Source organism: Megascapheus bottae, chromosome 9, assembly GCF_031878675.1.
Source record: "Megascapheus bottae isolate mThoBot1 chromosome 9, mThoBot2.hap1, whole genome shotgun sequence".
Taxonomy (NCBI): Eukaryota; Metazoa; Chordata; class Mammalia; order Rodentia; family Geomyidae; genus Megascapheus; species Megascapheus bottae.
In genome coordinates, this window is record NC_143517.1 from 22,721,121 (window position 1) to 22,739,875 (window position 18,755).

The 18,755-nt window shown below is 38.4% G+C and overlaps 1 protein-coding gene across 1 annotated transcript in view; it reads left to right on the forward strand.

The window, feature by feature from the left end:
- The first annotated feature begins 7,056 nt into the window (after positions 1–7,056).
- The window catches only part of Crispld1 (cysteine rich secretory protein LCCL domain containing 1), a 39,932-nt gene continuing 28,233 nt past the window's right edge, over positions 7,057–18,755 (forward strand). The window contains exon 1 of the mRNA XM_090338675.1: positions 7,057–7,376. Coding sequence (XP_090194801.1) covers positions 7,119–7,376 — 258 coding nt within the window. The 5' untranslated portion in view covers positions 7,057–7,118. The remainder of the gene's footprint in view (positions 7,377–18,755) is intronic.

Below are 18,755 nucleotides of genomic sequence, written 5' to 3' on the forward strand. Positions count from 1 at the left end.
AGAAGTAGCTTAACAAGTTCTGGGATTATAATATTAACATTATATTTTTAAAAATAATCAAAATAATTGCAATCATCTTAAATTCAAACAATGGTAATAGTTTTTCTCTTAATTCTGAAATTTGAAATTTACACAGAAAAGTTCGTGAAGAATTCCATAGTGATGCCTATTAGAAGTGTTCACTTTTTAAATAATCATTAAAATGTTATTTTTTTCTTTTATATGCATTTACACCAAATTAGTTTCAGATAGACAAAAATCTACGAGATAGCACGGCAGACTTTTCCTTCATGATCTTGGGATAGACAAACACTTCTCTGAGAGATTCCATACATCACTAATCAAAATAGATGACACAATGTACTTCATTTTTTATTTTATTTTTTTAAATATTTTTTGTAATTAATAAAAGGGTTACATGATATTTGCCAGATAGGAGGTGCATTAATTCACATACATTGATACCCTTTCACATGTCTTGGTCCCCATTTTCCTCCCCCAATTTCAAATAACCAAATACAAATACATCCAATATATCAGATAACAAAGTGAGATACTGTAACAATATGATATAACCAAGGGACAGCAAAAGAGATGAGAGATAACATAGTACATTAAGGACAACAGTCATTCATTATATGGCTTTTGTTTCAGTATCCTGGAGGTCCTTTCAATTAGCTTCATAATATATGGCCTTAGGTATCAAGGTTTTGCTCTATTGCAAATCTCTGCTAGGAGAGCCCAAGGTTTCTACTGATTATGACAAATGAGGGAAACTATTTAGCTTAAGTTCTTTGAGTCTGGCTAGACTCTACTCCCAAGCTCCTTGAGCTGATTCGAAACTTTGGAAAGGTAGCAGGCTATAAAATTAACCCTCAAAAATCAACTGCCTTCCTCTATGCCAACAGTGAGAGGAACGAGGCAACAATCAGGAAAGCAACTCCTTTCGCAATAGCCTGTACTTCATTTTTTAATGAAGACAAATGAATCTTGGGCATGCAAAACTTAGCCAGATGAATCTTGGATGTATGCAATAAAATAATTCCAATGCCAAGGGCAGACAATGAAATCATCTGCTCTAGTCTACCATTTGTGTAAAGATAAAAGTTGATATTAGAAATTAACTATCTTTGGAAAGAAAGGAGTCAGATTTTAGAGGGATGGTTATGTTCTATACATTTATCTATTTAATTATACAATACCATCTATACATTATCTAACTAACGTTGGATCACATAACATAGATCTAATAAACATTATTGATAGCATAGTATTTAAATATACTGTGTCTTATACATATTCATATATTTAAGAATATGTTTTAGATAAAAATGAAAACTGTATGCTATGGTAAGTGGAGCTGAATAATATTTCAGTTGTGAGGAGAAATTCCTGTCACATTATCAGAAATAGTAGACTATTTTTTTGTTTTAATTTTGTGTTAGTCATAGGACTTGAACTCAGGATCTAGGCTCTGTTCCTGAGCTTCTTTTGTTCAAGGGTAGGATTTGGTCACTTGAGCCACAGCTCCACTTCTGACTTTTTTATTTTTGGTAGATGATTGCAAATAAGAGCCACATGGACTTTCCTGCTCAGGCTGGCTTAGAACCACAATCCTCAGATCTTAGCCTCCTCAATATCTAGAATCACAGGCATGAATTATCAAGTACCAGATTAAAAATTATTTTTTATCATGTCTATAGCCAGGCACTTTTATTTAGAAGTTTAACAATGAAACTATATAATACTTTGATTAAAGCCCATCAGTTTATAAAAAACAAATACAGAGCCTCTAGGTAGTTATTGAACTCAACCATTAGTGAGTACTTTTATTTACATTATTTTAAATGCTTTCATATATTAACTTACCCTAATATACAAAATGATCAAATGAGAAGACTAGCTATAGTTCGTTCTTTTTTTGTGCCAGTCCTGGGGCTTGAGCTTAGGGCCTAAATACTGTCCTTGGATTTTCTCAAGGCTAGAATTCTTCCACTTGAGCCACAGCACGACTTCTGGCTTTTTCTATGTATGTGGTACCGAGGAATCAAACCTGGGTCTTCATGCATGCCAGGCAAGCACTCTCACCACTAGGCCAAACTCCTGGCCCTCATTCTTTATTTTTTTTTAAAGATATTTTGTGTGTGTGTTTTTATTAGCATTTAATCAATGTTTCTGCACATTGGAATAATCACATTCCTGTTACATGGGAATATTTGAAAAGCATATTATCTTGCTGTTATGTTTTTCCAGCTTTTTTTTAATTCTTTGCCATCTTGGGCTTGAGCTCAGGGCCCGAGCACTGTCCTTGCACTTTTTCAAGGCTAGAGTTCTACCACTTGAGCCTCAGCACCACTTCCGGCTTTATTTTCTATGAATGTGGTACGGAGGAATAGAACCGAGGTCTTTGTGCATGCTAGGCAAGCACTCTACCACTAGGCCAAACTCCTGGCCCCCTCATTCTTTATTTTTAATTTAAATTTTATTGTAAAAGTGATGGACAAAGTGATTACAGTTACATATGTAAGTGATGAGTGCATTTCCTTTGAACAGTGTTAGTCCCTCCTATTTCCTTCTTAAAAGCAAAGGTCTTAGGCTCCCAGATACCAAGTTATAGTACAATATCTAATCACATTTTAAAAATCTGAGTTACATATCTAAAAGTTCTATATTTTAAAAATCTGCACTACCTCTTCTAAAACATCAACCACTGAAATTTTGTTCTCATATGTTCTCTAGTGAAGGATAGACTTACCAACAATGTGGCCATAGATAAGGCATGAGATTAGAAAGCTAACATATTGAATGGGTGAATTTGTAGCCATGCATATATACTTCCTTCTGAAAGTTCAGGGATAGAGAAACACAAGCAAGTACATTTAAAATTAATTCATAACTAGGCATGCAAATAGAAAATATAACATAAACAGAAAAAAATGTATCTTTGTAGAAATATGTGTTGGAGTGCTGTGCTCCACAAGCAACTAAATAATGAAGTCAATGTAACTTACACAAGCATTGCTTAGTTTCTCCAATGACTGGTCCATAGCAAGAAGACTAGGACACTGTGCCTTTTATTCTGCCAAGGAGCTTGTTCAAACGTGTTCAGATTGTCTTTTCCTTGCCCCCATGACACATGCATCTGTAAACTTCACAAATAATCTTTTTTGTCGGTTGTGGGGCTTGAACCCTGAACATTTCAGCTCAAGGATAGCATAATACCATGTTGAGCCACTACATCACTTCTGGTTTTCTGGTGGTTAATTGGAGATAAGAGTCTCAAGGATTTTCATGCTGGCTTGCCAGAGTAGCTAGGATTACAGGCATGCGCCACCACACCCAGATACAAATGATCATTTTAGGAAACATTTTCTTTTCTCCCTCCCTCACTTCTTTTCTTTCTTTCTTTTCTTTGCTTTTTCTTTCCTCTCTCCCTTCCTTCTTCTCTTTCTCCTTCCTTCCTTCTTTCCTTCCTTCCTTCCTTCCTTCCTTCCTTCCTTCATTCCTTCCTTCCTTCCTCCCTTCCTCCCTTCCTCCCTTCCTTCCTCCCTTCTTTCTTTCCTTCATTTCTTTTCACATAAGAGAAAACTCTGGAAACCCCTGCCTTCTTCCCCAAGTAGATATCTTCCTTTCAGTAGCAAGCCTTGCCTCGCACGTTTATACCCAGTCACTCACTGGTAAGGTTAGTTTGTAAAGCCTGGATTGCACTAATCAGCATCTACCTCAGATGAGGCCACCTCCTCAGGATTAAATTGGAGGCTACAGGCTTGGAAGGAATAGGGGTGGAAGGCTGGTTTTTGGTCAGGGCAACCAACAGTATTTGCCACAAGAAAGTAGTAATGCTAAAAACAACCATGGCTTTACAAGTAACAGCCTCCACCACAAACCAGAGGGCCACTTTGACACAAAGTTTGTGTGAAGAAATTGCATTCTGTCTGAACACAGATTTCTCGAAAACAAATTAAAATTCTGAACAGTATCTTCTTTGAGTATTCAAAGAACATCGCTTTTGATTTTACCTTTCAAATATCAATCTGGATATATATCCAGATACATGTATCAAAAAAGATACATGTATTATTAAAATATTGACCAACATGGTGAGTCTTTATGTCATTCTTTGATAAATTAAAATATGAACAGCAGCACTACAATGATTGGAAGTGAATAAAAATATCAAGTCAAAAGAGGTGTATGTTTTTCTTTCTTGCTGGGAGAAAGGTTTAGGATCAAAATGTTAAGTTTTTGTTTCTTCAGTGTTAGATTTTATATGTTAGGTTTGTATATTGTGTAGAAAATTTGGAATTAAGATAGCAATAAAGTTAGCTTAATTTCCTTATTATCTCACTTCTTTGCAATTTAAATTGTCCTTGAAAATGTTTGATTCTTTTGACATTTTTTAATTCAATACTTATTATAGTTTTGATGCCACATAATAGTCAACAGTATATAAACATGTATTTCATTTATAGTAACATATGGATTATGAATTTTGATTATGAAGTTTGGTGGGGCCATCTTCTATCAATTTCAAAACGTGTACATATTTAACTGGAAAGTACATATTTAACTGTCTTGTCCTAAAGGTAAAATGAGATTGTGAAATTACACCTAAGAAAGTTTCATATGCACCAGAACTCTACAGCTTCTGATACACGTGGTCCTATGTATTGGCAAAAGTACGTGGACATCTCTGGTAAAAGGAATGGTATCAGCTGGGATGATTTGGGAATACTGTTAGAATTCCTCATAAACTACATTATGCCAGCATCCAGACATAAAAAAAAAATCTTCCATTAGATTTAGTACAGAAGTGAAGCAAAGGTAAATACTTGTTTTCTTTTCTGAAAAAAAAAAAGTACATAACACTGTGCCTGTGATACTACACTCTGTAGATTGACTCTTGACGAGTTTCAAATTAACCGGTTCCCTAGAGTCGATTACAGCACAGGCAACAGAACAAAATACCTTCTCTCTGCAAGATTTATGTCTATGGTAGCTGAGGTTTGGATGCCAATCACTCTGGCCCTACCAGGTTGAGGATAGCTTTTATATTAATTCCGTACGTATGTACAGCAAGGAATAAGAGTCCTTTTGCTGCACTCTTGTCGCTCTAGAAAACCCCCTTTTTTAGGTGGTTGTCATTAAGGTTTAATGGGGCAAAGGAACAACATCTAGATACCCGCACCCTGGAAGCCCATGGGGGCTTCACTCTGCATCTAGGCCCAAGTCCTCCTGAGTGTTTCCCAGACTGAGGTCGGGACCTTGCGCGCGTGGGCTTCCCCCAGCCCCAGCTCTCCGGCCACAGCTCCTTTTCTGCAAGACTGTCTAAGCGTTTTACCCGTCCGATGCGGTCAGAAAGAAGTTGGAAAGGCCGAGGCTGCCCAGGGGAAAGGGCAGTGGAGGGCTCCCTCTCCACACACCTCTCCCAGGTCAGCCCCAAAGCCCGCCCACAGAGCCCAGCGCCCAGCCGGGAGTAGCGGGGCTGGCGGCTCCAGGGCTCGGGGGAGAGCTGGCTTTGGGCCAGCGCGGGGTGGAGGGGGAGATGGGGTGGGCGAGGAGGGGCGCTGGTGTCACGTGCGCCCACGGACCGCAATAAATGGCAGCGAGCGCCCGGGAGCTGGGGAAGCGCTTGGCGCCGGGCTGTGCGCGCGGAGACAGCGCCCAGCGGGAGCCCGAGGTCGCCGCCGAGCCCAGTACGCGTCCCCGCCCCTCGCTCCGGCTAAGGCTCGGAGACGTCCCGGCGGCGCCCACCCGGCCGACTAGCGAGGAAGCTCCCTTTCCGCGCCAACTCCACCATCAGAGGGAGGAGCGCGGCCGGCCGCTCCGCGCAGGTTTGAAAGGAGTGGAGGAGGCGGCGGATCGCGATCCGCGGCGACCTGCGCCCTCCCAGCTCAGCGTGTGCAAATCCTCCCCGACCCCGGCTCCGAGCGGCGGGTGGAGGCTGCCCAGAGAGGCGGGCAGTCGGGCTGCGCACCGCTCTTCTCCCGGAGCCCCACGGTGGAGGAGGAGGTGAGAGCATTCCTGCAACGCGGCGCCCCGTCCGGCGGCCAGCCTGGGGCGAGCTCTCTCGCTGGGTTTACAATTCTACGCAAGGGGGAAGGGGAAATGCAGAGAATTGCTGGGATCTGGAGGAGTGGGGTGGGCTCCGGAAAGCTGCCAACCCCGGGCCGGAACCGGGGCTAGGGGTTTCCATCTGCGCCTAGCTCTGGTTTGGGGTAACCGAGGCAGTGCACTGTTGGCGACTGTGCGCGCGCACAGGATCTGGGGGTGTGGGGTGGGCCTCCGATGTTACCAGGGGCCGAGGGCCGGGGCTGGGGGTGCTCCGCTGACCTTCTCGCGTGCTGGCCACTGGTCACACACAAACTTTGAGGACAATGTTAAGAGTTCTCCACCCGATCGTGGAGGAGAGGAGCTTCCCCTAGGGGCCCGAACCCTCCTCGTGCCCAGGAGGACCTGTACCAATAGAGTTTTGTGCTGGGCAACATTCGTCCCCCCATTGCAGAATGTCGTGGACATTTTGAATGGCTGTCAACCAGAAATGAGACTCGAGGATGAAATAAATGCCTTCAACCCACAGCACAACCACCACAAAATACAAAACGTGTAGAGAACCACGGACCTCTAGGTGGAAACAGAGCATCCCGAGAGAGATATCTGTAATACATAGGTAGTCACTGAAAAGTTTCCTAATTCGAAAGTGATGCTCACACTTGAACTCTCTGGGCTACTTTAGCCATTTATTTCTTTGGCCTCAGGGGTATCTTGGAAAATATAGTTGTCTATTTTGTAGGAAATATATTATGAGCGTCCTCTGAATTTTTTTTTACAAAATATCCTATATTTTTTTAGTTTTTTTATTAACGAATTTATTAACATTGATTTTTAAAATTTTTAAAATTTTTTAAAGCACGTGGGTGGAAAGGTGGAGTTTTTTTCATTTATTGGGATTATGTGGAATAATGCTGGCAAGCCTCTTTTGTAGCTTGTTATTAGAGAATTCCGTCTGCTGATCATTTCGTCCTAATTAAGCACGTGACATGTCGTTGTAGCCCCAAAGAGTGGAAGAGCCTGAGCTGGAGAAGGTGCCAGGGAAACCCTAAGGTCATTCATTCACCATGAAGTGTACAGCGCGAGAGTGGCTCAGAGTAACCACAGTGCTATTCATGGCTCGAGCAATTGCAGCCATGGTCCTTCCCAATGCCACTTCGTTGGAGCAACTTTTGGAAAAGTACATGAATGAGGAGGGTGAGTGGTGGACGGCCAAGCAGAGAGGGAAAAGGGCCATCACAGACAATGACATGCAGAGCATCTTGGATCTTCATAATAAGTTACGGAGTCAGGTGTACCCAACAGCTTCTAATATGGAGTATATGGTAAGGATGGTTATCGAGTGGTATATACCAAAAACAATGTGCATTTATGCTTTCAGCCGCCCTAGTGACATGCCCGCATGCTCTCCTTCGATCCTTTACCATTTATTCTGCATGACATTTAAAACAAGACAAAACACAGGTTTTCTTACAGGGTGTCTCTTCTCTACACATATCTTTTGTGTTCCTTTTAAGAGCTCTTTTGAGTTTTTGAGTAGAATTAAATACCTTGAAATATGAGGTTCCTCGAAAATATTCTAAACCCTAACTTTATTGCGCTGATTATGTTGGTTTTGATTGGTTTAAAAATATCACTTAGAACATTTATGACCTAATGCTTAAGTGACAACCGTTGGCTCTGGAAAATTCAGTGACTAAGAATTTGGAGAAGTTTTTGGGACTTCTCTACTGAGCCTTTGTTTCTTACAAATTCATAAATGGTGTTGTGAAGCATGTATTACTTTAGGATATGTTTTGATAATGGATCCCCCTTCTCCATATTTATTACTTGTGAGTTTTAAAGTATAATGCTGATCCTGGGCAAAATATTACCTTTTAAAAACATTTGACTTATTCTTATTAATCTCCCACTTACTGAACATAAATTAGTAAGTCCAAGAAGGAAAATTACTTCTTTATGTTATTAGTTATACCTTACATATATAGAAAAATTTTAAAAATTCTGTTATATTACTTCCAATAATTAGGAATGAACTGCCTAGCCCTGCTAACAAATAGTAGTTGATGAAAGCAAAAGTTACTTAGTGAACATTAGAAATAATAACTCTCCCCTAGATACAATCAGTGAACATTAGAAATAATAACTCTCCCTTAGATACAATCAGTGTACAATCACTTTTACTGCATTTTGGTTTCTTTTTCTTTCTTGGCATTTACATTTATAAATGTATATTAGTAAATGCAAAAGTGTAATTAAGCATTTAAGTAACTTATGGAACATGGAATCATTCTAATTTTCTATCACTATGATAAAATACTGCATTCTGTGAATTTTACCTCTAAGAGAGAAGATAATAACCGAGAGAATTAGGCCCTGGATTGTCTGAATTAAGATCTGGCACTTACTCCTTCTAGCTGTGTGAGGCTGGGCTCTGATCAATACCTGTGTACTTTGCATCCTTGTATTCAGAACTGTTGTGAAGATTAGATGAAGGTGAAATAAACTGGATGAAGTTCACCTCCTCAGGAGACAAATTTCAAGGCCTCAATAAATGATATATATCAGCATAACAATTTTATGCCTTTTCATCCTGTCTAATATTTTTTAAAAAATCACTGTTCTTTTCAAACTCTTATGCACAGTAAATCTCTCATATGTTATATTTCTGCTTATTTATTTTAAATCCATGTCTAAAGTGAAAACTTCAATAACTTCTTCATCTGTGAACCTTCACACAGCTAATTTTGTCACTTTTACAAGCTAGTCTCACCCTAGGCTTAATCCATGTGGATAAGGCATTCAGTTGCTTTTCATTTAAAACAGGAAGAACTTGAGAGGTCAAACCCACGAAAGGAAATCTGAGGATATTTGTGTGTGGGATAAGCAATATGGAAATCATGAAAGAATGGTTCTCTTTGCACATCTGACTTCCAAAAAATAATGTAAAATAATAACTGCCTATTGTATGATGTCTGGACCAGGATGTTTATATGGGTTTCTTTTTAGTTTTATTGGCTTCATTCTCTCCTTGAAATGTAGATTCAGGAACTAGCCAGAGTTTGTGTTGTGTTACCCTTAGATACTGTTAGCACTGGAACTTAGCCTTGGCCCTTAACCAGACTGCAGAGCAGCTTTAGAGTCTCCTGTAATACAGGAAGACATTTTTTTTAGAACACATATTTGAGAAGGAAGTTTCATTTTTTATGCTACTTATTGGAAATACTGTTGAGCTGTGTAATTTACAGATATCTACATCTTTTAAGATGCAACTGATTCAAAGTTATTAAACACACACATGTGCCCTCACGCATGCGCGTGTGCACACATTCTGAGAAAACAAAAATACCCTGGCTCAATAGCTATTTTGTTTTTATTTTATTTTAAATTTGCAATACTCTTTGAAAAATGACCACTTGTGACCACTTATAGCCTATCTGTCATTTCATGTTACAGGTTTTAATAACTAATAGCCTTACTAGCAATTGGTGCTTATTACAGAGACAGCCAAACCCACCTCCATTCCTGCTTGTTTAACTTGACTCTAGGTAGCTGTGTGTTTTCTTGAAGAGCTGTGTCTTTTCTTACTGAGAAGAAAGAATAGCTAGCCTGGGAGATTTTCTAGTGAGCAAGTATACAGAATTTTTTTTGCTTTTGTCTATACCGAATGCCAAGGGAGCAGAGCTGAGTGGAATTTTTCCTGTAGTGAGCATTCATCATGGAGGACCAGAAGGTTTGTGCTGTTTCTTAAAGGTGCTCAGGGCCACACACTGTAGGTAGGAGGGCAGCACACACCCAGTGGAGGAAGAAGAGCAGGTGTATCATGTAGGCATGATAAGAATGGTTACAGAGAACTAGAGATGCACGAAGGTGATGAAAACCTACAATTGTGGCAGAATCAGAGAAAGAAAGAAATGAGTTGTTGGTGAGAGGACCCAGTCATCTTAAGAAGAGAGACTACCCAGGTAAATTGAAAAACTAGAACTTTTGGGCCACCTGGGCCACTCAGGAAGCTGTTGCTGTAAAAAGCAGTGGAGTGACTTCACAGCTAGGAAACAGCAGCTTCCTCTCTTATCTCTGCTGCTTACTGACATGTGAACTCTTTTTTTTTTTTTTGTCAGTCATGGGACTTGAACTCTGAGCCTGGCCACTGTCTCTGAGCCTGGCCACAATATCATGTTGAGCCACAGTACCACTTCCAGTTTTCTGGTGGTTAATTGGAGATCAGAGTCTCATGGGCTTTCGTGTTTGGGCTGGCCTTGAACCTCGATCCTCAGATCTCAGTCTCCTGAGTAGCTAAGATTGCAGGTATTGTGCATTGAATTGAGGTACTCATTTTTGCTTAGCATTTTCTCTTAAGGCTAGCACTCTATCACTTGAACCATAGCTCTACTTCCCATTTGTTTGCTAGTTACTTGGAGGTAAGTCTCTTGGATTTGTCTGCTCAGGCCACTTCTCACATTGATTCTCAGATCTGAGCCTCCTGAGTAGCTAGGATTACAGGAATGAGTCAGGGGTGTCCTGTTTGGACTGTGAACTCTTGGCCATTTTCTGTTATTCTGACCATTGTTTCTCTCATATGTAAAATTGGTGGAAAAATATAAGTGCAGAGGTTATGATGAAATCAAACATTAAATATTGTTGAATGGGTCTGCTTTCTTTGAGACCCATTGGCTTTCTTCCTCCCTCCAGGGCTTTACCAATTTTTTAAAATTTTAAATAGCATAGATTCATGACACTGGCCTGTATATCCATTGAGCAACCCTTTCTGTATTCTTTCTCTTATTTCCTCCTCTCCATGGAATCATCTCCATGTGATTTCATTGTATAATAACATCAAGCAGAAGATGTCATAAAGAAAACTGTAAATGCCTGATTCTATTCCTCTACCTTCACCTGCCTGCCTATCTGCTTTACAAAAATTTAAATATAGGATATCACCAAAACCAGAGATATTGTTGGAATTGAAAACACTTGAGAAACAGGCATAAGTGCATCAAATAATTATGAAGTTTTTCTGTATTAATTTTCATAGGATGTTAAAATGTGCCATATACTATAGATATACATAATGGATATTTACTTCTTGTTATAACTAATTATTGGGAGGGGAGAGGTATGATGTTTGAAATCAGAGACTTGTGCTTGCGATGTAGGTGTTGTACTGGTAAACCATACCTCTCATTTTGTACATTTTTAAAGATAGGTATCACTTTTTGTCTGGACTCTATGTGAACTGCAATCTCTATTTGACACTTCTCGCTATATCTGTGAAGACAGGCTCCTACCATTACATTCAGTTTCTTCCATCAAGATGGGGTGTACAACCTTTTTTTTGTCCTGGCTGGCTTAGAGCCACAATCTTCCATATCTCAGACTAGGTCACGTTAGTGGAAAGTACACCCAATTGTACCCAGCTTCTACTATAAAATTTTAATGTAGAATTCCTTAAAACATGATAAAATGACCTAAATTCAAATGATTTGCTTCCATGCACAATGTACCTATGTCTAGAATGCACTTTAGCAACCAAGGCACTTGACTTAAAAACAGCACCAAGTCCAATTATATAAACCACTTCCTACTATGACCACAATTTCTATGTCTCTGTTGGCACAAAGCTGGAGGATTGAACACTGTGCAATCTTATACTAAATCCACATATGAGAGATGATGTAGGAAAGATTTGGTCCAACATCTTTTCACATGTAAAACAAAATGCATTTGAATACCAGGCAGGAGTCGTGTGTCAACCAAAGACCCAGAGATTGGTGACACTTTCGGTCTGCAGTACACATTTGAAGCAGTTGATGGCTCGGCTCCAGTCTGTCACATCTTTCTGTGGCTGTGCTTAATATTGGAAACAGGTGGTTTTGGTTTATTTCTTCTGTTTCAGTATAACACATGATTCCAGAAACTAGACATTAGAAATCAAGATTGTTTAACAGAGAGATGCCGGTTAAGATTTGCAAAAATGATCTTTAGCTAGTGAGTTGTTCCATTTCCTAGCACTAAGTCCATACATAGTATCTATAATTTTTTGTCATCAGCAGCATATATTCAGAATGCAGATGAAGAGATGTTGGCTTCAGAGCTTATTTGTGTATACCTTAGTGTTTGCATATTACTTAACCAAAGTGTCTCAGAAATTTATTGCAGTTAAGTTTTTTTGTACCTCTTGACCTCTTGAGTCCTGTGGCAGTCGTTTTCTCTGAATATTGCTACTTGTGTAGTAATTTTCAAAAGCTAAGTATTTTTAACTTGTAAATACAGTATGTATATGCACTTAAAGATATATGAAATTCCTTGATTATTTTGTGAAATACCATTTAAACTTGTTACAGCCTCTCTCTCTCTCTCTCTCTCTCTCTCTCTCTCTCTCTCTCTCTCTCTCTCTCTCTCTCTCTCTCTCTCTCTCTCTCTCTCTCTCTCTCTTCTTTTTTGTTTGTTGTTGATTGTGGGGCTTGCCCCTAAGATCTTCAGCTCAAGGCTAGCACTCTATCCCTTTGAGCCACAGCACCACTTCCTGTTTTCTGGTGGTTAATTGAAAATAAGAGTCTTGGGGACTTTCATGCCCGAGCTAGTTTTGAACTGCAATCCTTAGATCTCAGCTTCCTAGGATTACAGGTGTTCAGCCAAATTTGAGCACTGGCCCTTTTGAACAGTAATCCTCAGATTTTGGCCTCCTGAGTAGTTAGGATTCTGGGCATGAGCCACTGGCTCTTGGCTGAATTTTTTTTAATAGTAAAGCTAATGGCACTTACCTGTATTTTCCTTTTGGAAGTTCCACTGTGAATGGGCGTAGTGGAAGAAGAAAGTCACATTGCAATCCAGTTTTATGGAATTTAGAGTTACTCCTGGAGTAACTCTCTGAAATCCTTAAATGTGGGCAATTTATCTAGGACTTTACAAAGACCAGGAAAGAGATGTGGTGATACTTTCTGTTATTCATTCCATCATTAAAGCATCCCTTGGGAGATTATATGCCTGGCCTTGCCTGGGGCTCATCAGTGACCATTGCACACATTCTCTCTTGCACTGAAAACATGAAGACAAGAAATGAGAATCAACAAATTAACCCAGATGGGTGAAGCTGTAAAACTGAAGTCACAGATTTAACTGGAAAAGAATCTATAGGTACTTGTAAAGACTTTCATTTTTATTTGGTGATAAGAAGTTTAATTGAGCATTTGAACAGAGGAGGACCTGAGGTTCTACTTAGGATTATTGTTGCTTTGTCAGAATGGACTTTAGCTGGTGAAAGTCAGGGCAAGTGTGTGGGCAGAGAGAAAAAAATTGCGATTATCCAAGTTGTGATGGCTAGACTAGTGACAGCCATGAAGGTGATGAGAAGTGGCAAGAGTGAATGTGACCTATTTATAATCCTGAAATTAACTTGAACAATTTGAGAAAGTTTTGTGGCAAGACTAATGAAATTGACCTTGACTAGCCAGTCTACCTGCAGACTTGGATTCCCTGAATTTGGTGCCATATCTAAGTCTAGTAAGCCTTAATTATAGACAAGGTTTTGAGAACTGGTGGCAATTCCATTTTGATTAACATATCTGTGGAGAGGATTCTAAGTTTTTTTTTAATCTTCCAGAATGATTGCAGAGGTGCTAGAAATGAGCAGTGACTTGATATTTAGCATAATCCCAGGAGATCAAATTTCAAACTCAAACTTCAAATATGAGGGTGGATATACCTGCTGTTTCCTGCCTGAATCTTCCCTCTACTTCCAAACTTATGTCATGTTCTTTAATAGAAGATGAGAGAGAATTTTAGCATAAGCCATAAAGCACATTTAGTTTTTGTTAAGATGCTCATTGTATTATCATGCAATGTATTATTTATTTCATTTTGAATTAGTACAGTTTTGGATGCAAGATATATCTGTATAATCTCCCCCCGCCACCCAGGATCCATGTTTTTTTTAAATACATAGGACACAAATCAACAAGTTTTGGAAAGGGAAAAGATAGAGCTCAATTTGGTTCATATTAAACTTACATACATATCCAAGTAATTTTGTCAATTATATAGTCATGTACCAATTTGATTTCTGTTGTTAACTTGGAATACAAATTTAGGGTTCATCTACATGTGGATGGTGAAAACTAGAGGGGATATGATATCTTCACAAGAAAGAGTATAAATAGAGATTGTTAAGGTGTGAGCCCTGGCTATTATTTTAAGTGAGAAATGGTATGGAGAATTAGGGAGAAATTCAGGAGAGAATGGAGATCAGAAAGCCAATCAATAAAAGAGTATTAACTCCATTTACAAAACTGCTTATAAAACCTGAGTGAAATAAGATTATGACAGTTACAATGCATTTAAAAATAAGGAAGTCAGTGGAGATTGGATAAAAAACAGTTGGGATAGAATTAAAATGGTCTAAAACAGATTGAAGGAAAAAAAAAACACCTGGAGATCTCTTCACTCATTTATTCATTAAACATGCAACAGCTTCTCCAGTAGTACCCATGTTAGCTACAGGTTAGAAGTTAGCTTTTAAACATAGCTTTAAAAGTTTAAAGTTAGCTTTAGAAGAAATAAATTAGTTAATAAATAATTCAAGAAATAATTCAACATATCTAAAAATTAACTTTCAATGAGAAAACACAATTTTATCATGTTTTTTTTTCAGTGGCCTTATATTGAATGCCTTTATAAGAAATTAGGAGTACTTTTTTGGTGTGGGGGAGAGGTCATGGGGCTTGAACTCTGGCCTGGGTACTGTCCCTGAGCTCTTCAGCTCAAGGCTACCACCCTACCCTGGAGCCACAGCCCCACTTCCCATTTTCTAGTGATTAATTGGAGAGAAGAGTCTCTTGGCTTTGTATTGCTTTGTATTTCCCCAGGCTGGCTTTGAACAATGATCCTCAGGCCTCAGCCTCTTGTGTAGCCAGGATTACAGACATGAGCCACACTCCTGGCAGGAGTATTTTTTATAATCAAGTATAATCACAGCTAAGGCTAATCGTTCAAGGACATTCTCTCTTTGCTATTGCTCAGGTTGTGTTCTTGCACTTTTTTTTTTAATTTGTGCAATTCAATAACTGCCAATAACTGTCTGGAGTTGTTATTACAAGGGTGCCTAAGTAGTAATTATTTCCACATTTTCTTGAATGTAAGTTGACTTTATGAGTTTTAGAAGTCCTGGTAAGTCTTTTAGAATTTGTTAAAGTATTTGCATTGGTAAATTACAAAGTCTTAATGTGAGGATAAGTTTGGACTTTTATGAAGGCCAGGGTTTCTCAATGGTAAATGAAGTAAAAATATGGCCGACTTATAAGCATGGGCCAGATTTGTCTCATTGCAACCTTACAGAAAAAAAGAACATTTGATTCTATTGAGCCAAATGAAAAGCCACTGGACAACTTTGGGCATGCACTGATATAAAATTGTTTCTGGTGCCATTGAATTAGTCTGACTGAGGGGTATGGCCGAAAGAAGTGAGCTGAGTTAGAAAGCTATCACAGTATTTTCCTGAGTGAGAAATGATGGTAGCTTAGGACTAATGTGATACTGGTAAAAATGGAGAGAAGTGGGAGTTTGGGTGAATATTTTGATAATTCTGAATCATCTTGTTGACAACTTTAAAGGATAGGGTGAATGCTCAGGGGGAATCTGAAATGTCCTTAGGTGTGTGTAATCCTGTTGGTGAGGTGTGAAGCATATGCTAAGGCAGGAAGAAGGGCAGGAGAGAGGAAGTGGGAAATCAGTGGTGTCTTTTTAGGCAGTCTTAGTTTGAGGTGGCTTCCAATCCTCAGTTACACTTGCTGGTCATTACGAGGTTGAATTTAAAAGTGTAGATACTATATAGCTACTAGTAGGAACTCTGCTAAGTAAACTAGTGAGCATCTCTCAAGGAGAAGATTTTTATGGGCCAGAACTTAAATAGATTGAGTGCAGCTCTAGCAGCTAGACAGAAAGGAGTAGTCAGAGCAAGAGGTTGGAAGAGAAGATAGGAGTCTGATGTCCCAAAACCCAGAGAAGAGAGATCAATAATTAGCTCTTACATTTACAGTATTGCATGAAGCAGAGACAAGAAAGGCAAAAACAACAATGGTAGCCCTCATATAAAAACTAAGAGAGAGGAGAGGATGAATCTTTTCCTTCCATGTCTTTGTGAAGAGATCACAGAAATGAGAGAATGTTTTTTAGATTATGTTTATAGGTTCATGGGAATAAGTTGGTTGAGAAAACACATAGGAGGGAGGAAGTCATCTCATTTATCCCAGAAGGAAATTTGAGATGATTGGTATGGAAGCAAGTAGAATAGTGTAGTTGTGTATTTAATAAAGAAAAGAAAACTTTTATGTGCATGTTTCTACTCTTTTGAGTGAACTGTGTTGCAAAAACCTCAGCTGAGGATTGGATGAGCAAGAAGGAAGAGGATATGAGGGTAGAACATTATCAGACTGTTTACACTCAGATGTATGGGATTTTTTTTTTAGGATACTTCAAATTCACTTGTTTCATGATGCTCAACATATGGAAAACCTTTACCGTACTATGTCAAATAATTGTCAGAACCTTTGATTAAAAGTATCACTGCCTCCTCTAATTTGCCATTAGTCACCATTCTATCCAAATATTTTGCATGGCATCACTAATTTGATAGTTGAACACTTTGATCTAGGCAACTTCTGGAGATAAGAATGAGATAAGTGTTGAGATGGTAGCTAATAGAGATCAGGTTGCAAACGAATTAGACTATTTGAGGCTTACCTTGTGAACTGAATGCTACATCTAGGTTGTATAAGAACTTCAAGTGCTACATAAAATTTCATAGGAGCACAAAAAATTAAATTATGAAAGTATTGATCCAAATATGTAACTAGTAATAGTGGATTCCTAAACTGATCAAAGAACCTAATTTTTCAAAACATATTCTTATTTCAACTAGTTACCAGAACTAATAAAGTAAAGTGAATTATAGATATCTTACTGAGGGGATGACAATAGATATGCCTAATTGTTTCAAATTGTATGGAAGTCATAAAGAGTAAAGCAGAGGAGAGGAGAGTCTGCTTAGATCAAGTGTATTTGACATAGCATTGGAAGACTCTATAGTCACGGTGTGTGGTGAGGTATGGGGCTGAGCATTTGATGATGAAGACAATCAGAACATTGTTAAGTCTTCCCCCCATGATCGGTATGAGCTCATCCAAGCTGTTACTGTGAACATATTTTTTCAAATCACAAAAAGAGCTTTGTCAAGTGTTAATCATGGGAGACTTAAGCCTCTTAGCCTACTCATTGTTCTTTTCTGCATAACTATAAAGAAATTTTTCATGTGATAATAGTAGTACACTTTAATCTTTTAAGTGAGACTGTTAATACAAATTATAAACTTGGGTTTGTTAATGCTTAAAAGGATTCCTATATTTAAACTATATATTATGTACTATATAAATTTATATGTATGTGTGTGATATCAAAACCTGAAGTTTGTTAAAAGCCTTACTGGAAATATCAGCTTGGAAATTTAATGCTAACAAAACTTCCCCATTAGTTTATCAAGAGATGCAAGTTTATGTTAGTAACAAATTACTGCATTTGTTTTTATAATGAATATTGTCATACATTCATATTCTAAGAGCAATTACTTTTCATTAAAAATTTTTGTGACTGATTATCTTGATTTTTCAATGCTTAAAAATTTTGGATTTGAGTTTCTGCCTTATCCTGTGAATACCATCAGTGTTATAAATTAAAATGAAGAGTTAATGTGAGATGGTTAGCCAATAAAACTTTTAAGATATTTTATTCACAGATACTTCTTATAGGAAATAAACAAGGGTGCACCTGAAACAAAAAGAGGAAATTTCTGTATGTAAAGCAGGATAAGAATAAGGTGACTTATAAGAGATGGTGGGTAGCAGGGCTTTAACATGGATGCCACTATTTGGTGACAACTAAAACCAAGAAATATGATGTATAAGAAGACAGAGTCACCACAAAGAGGCAGGGAGGTAGGGAATCAGAGGGAATAATATATAAATTACCCCCTGACTTCCCATATCTTCCTCTGGCCAAATCCAACTTAAAGCCAGGGGCCTGAGAACCTGAGAACATTCAATGGGAGGAGCTGAATCTTTGGTAGCACTAAGCATGGCAGTAGGGGATGGGATAGCTATATGACAATAAATAAACTAAAACACTTAAATGTTCTTTTTCAGGTATTCAAACACAAGTATTTGAAAGGCACACACATATCTGCATACACTCATACACTAAAATATCAGGGTTCTCATTCTGCATGATAACCATAGTTTATGTTCAGGAAGATAATGCTAACAGTGTATCCTCATGTAATGCTGAAAAATCTGATTAAAAGGCTGCAATCACCAATCTGGCTTTGAGCTTTCTAGCTGTCAAAGAAAACTGAATACCATAGAGTAGCATGGTTCTCATTGATTGCAAATGCCATTTTCTCATTCTGGAACTTTAACATAATATTCTCAACGTAGTAAGAAGGAACTGATTTGTTTCAAAAGTACGTAAACATATAAAATGTACTTGTTCTTATATCTACCTTTTGTTTAAGGGAAAGGTTTAATGTTAAATTGTAGATGGTCAGCTTCTCCATGTTGGATAAAGTATATTAATCAGTTTGAGAAGTATTTTTTTGAATTCGTTTATCCATCATATTTTTAGTTGTGAAGCTAGAAATAACCAACATGAGTACATTT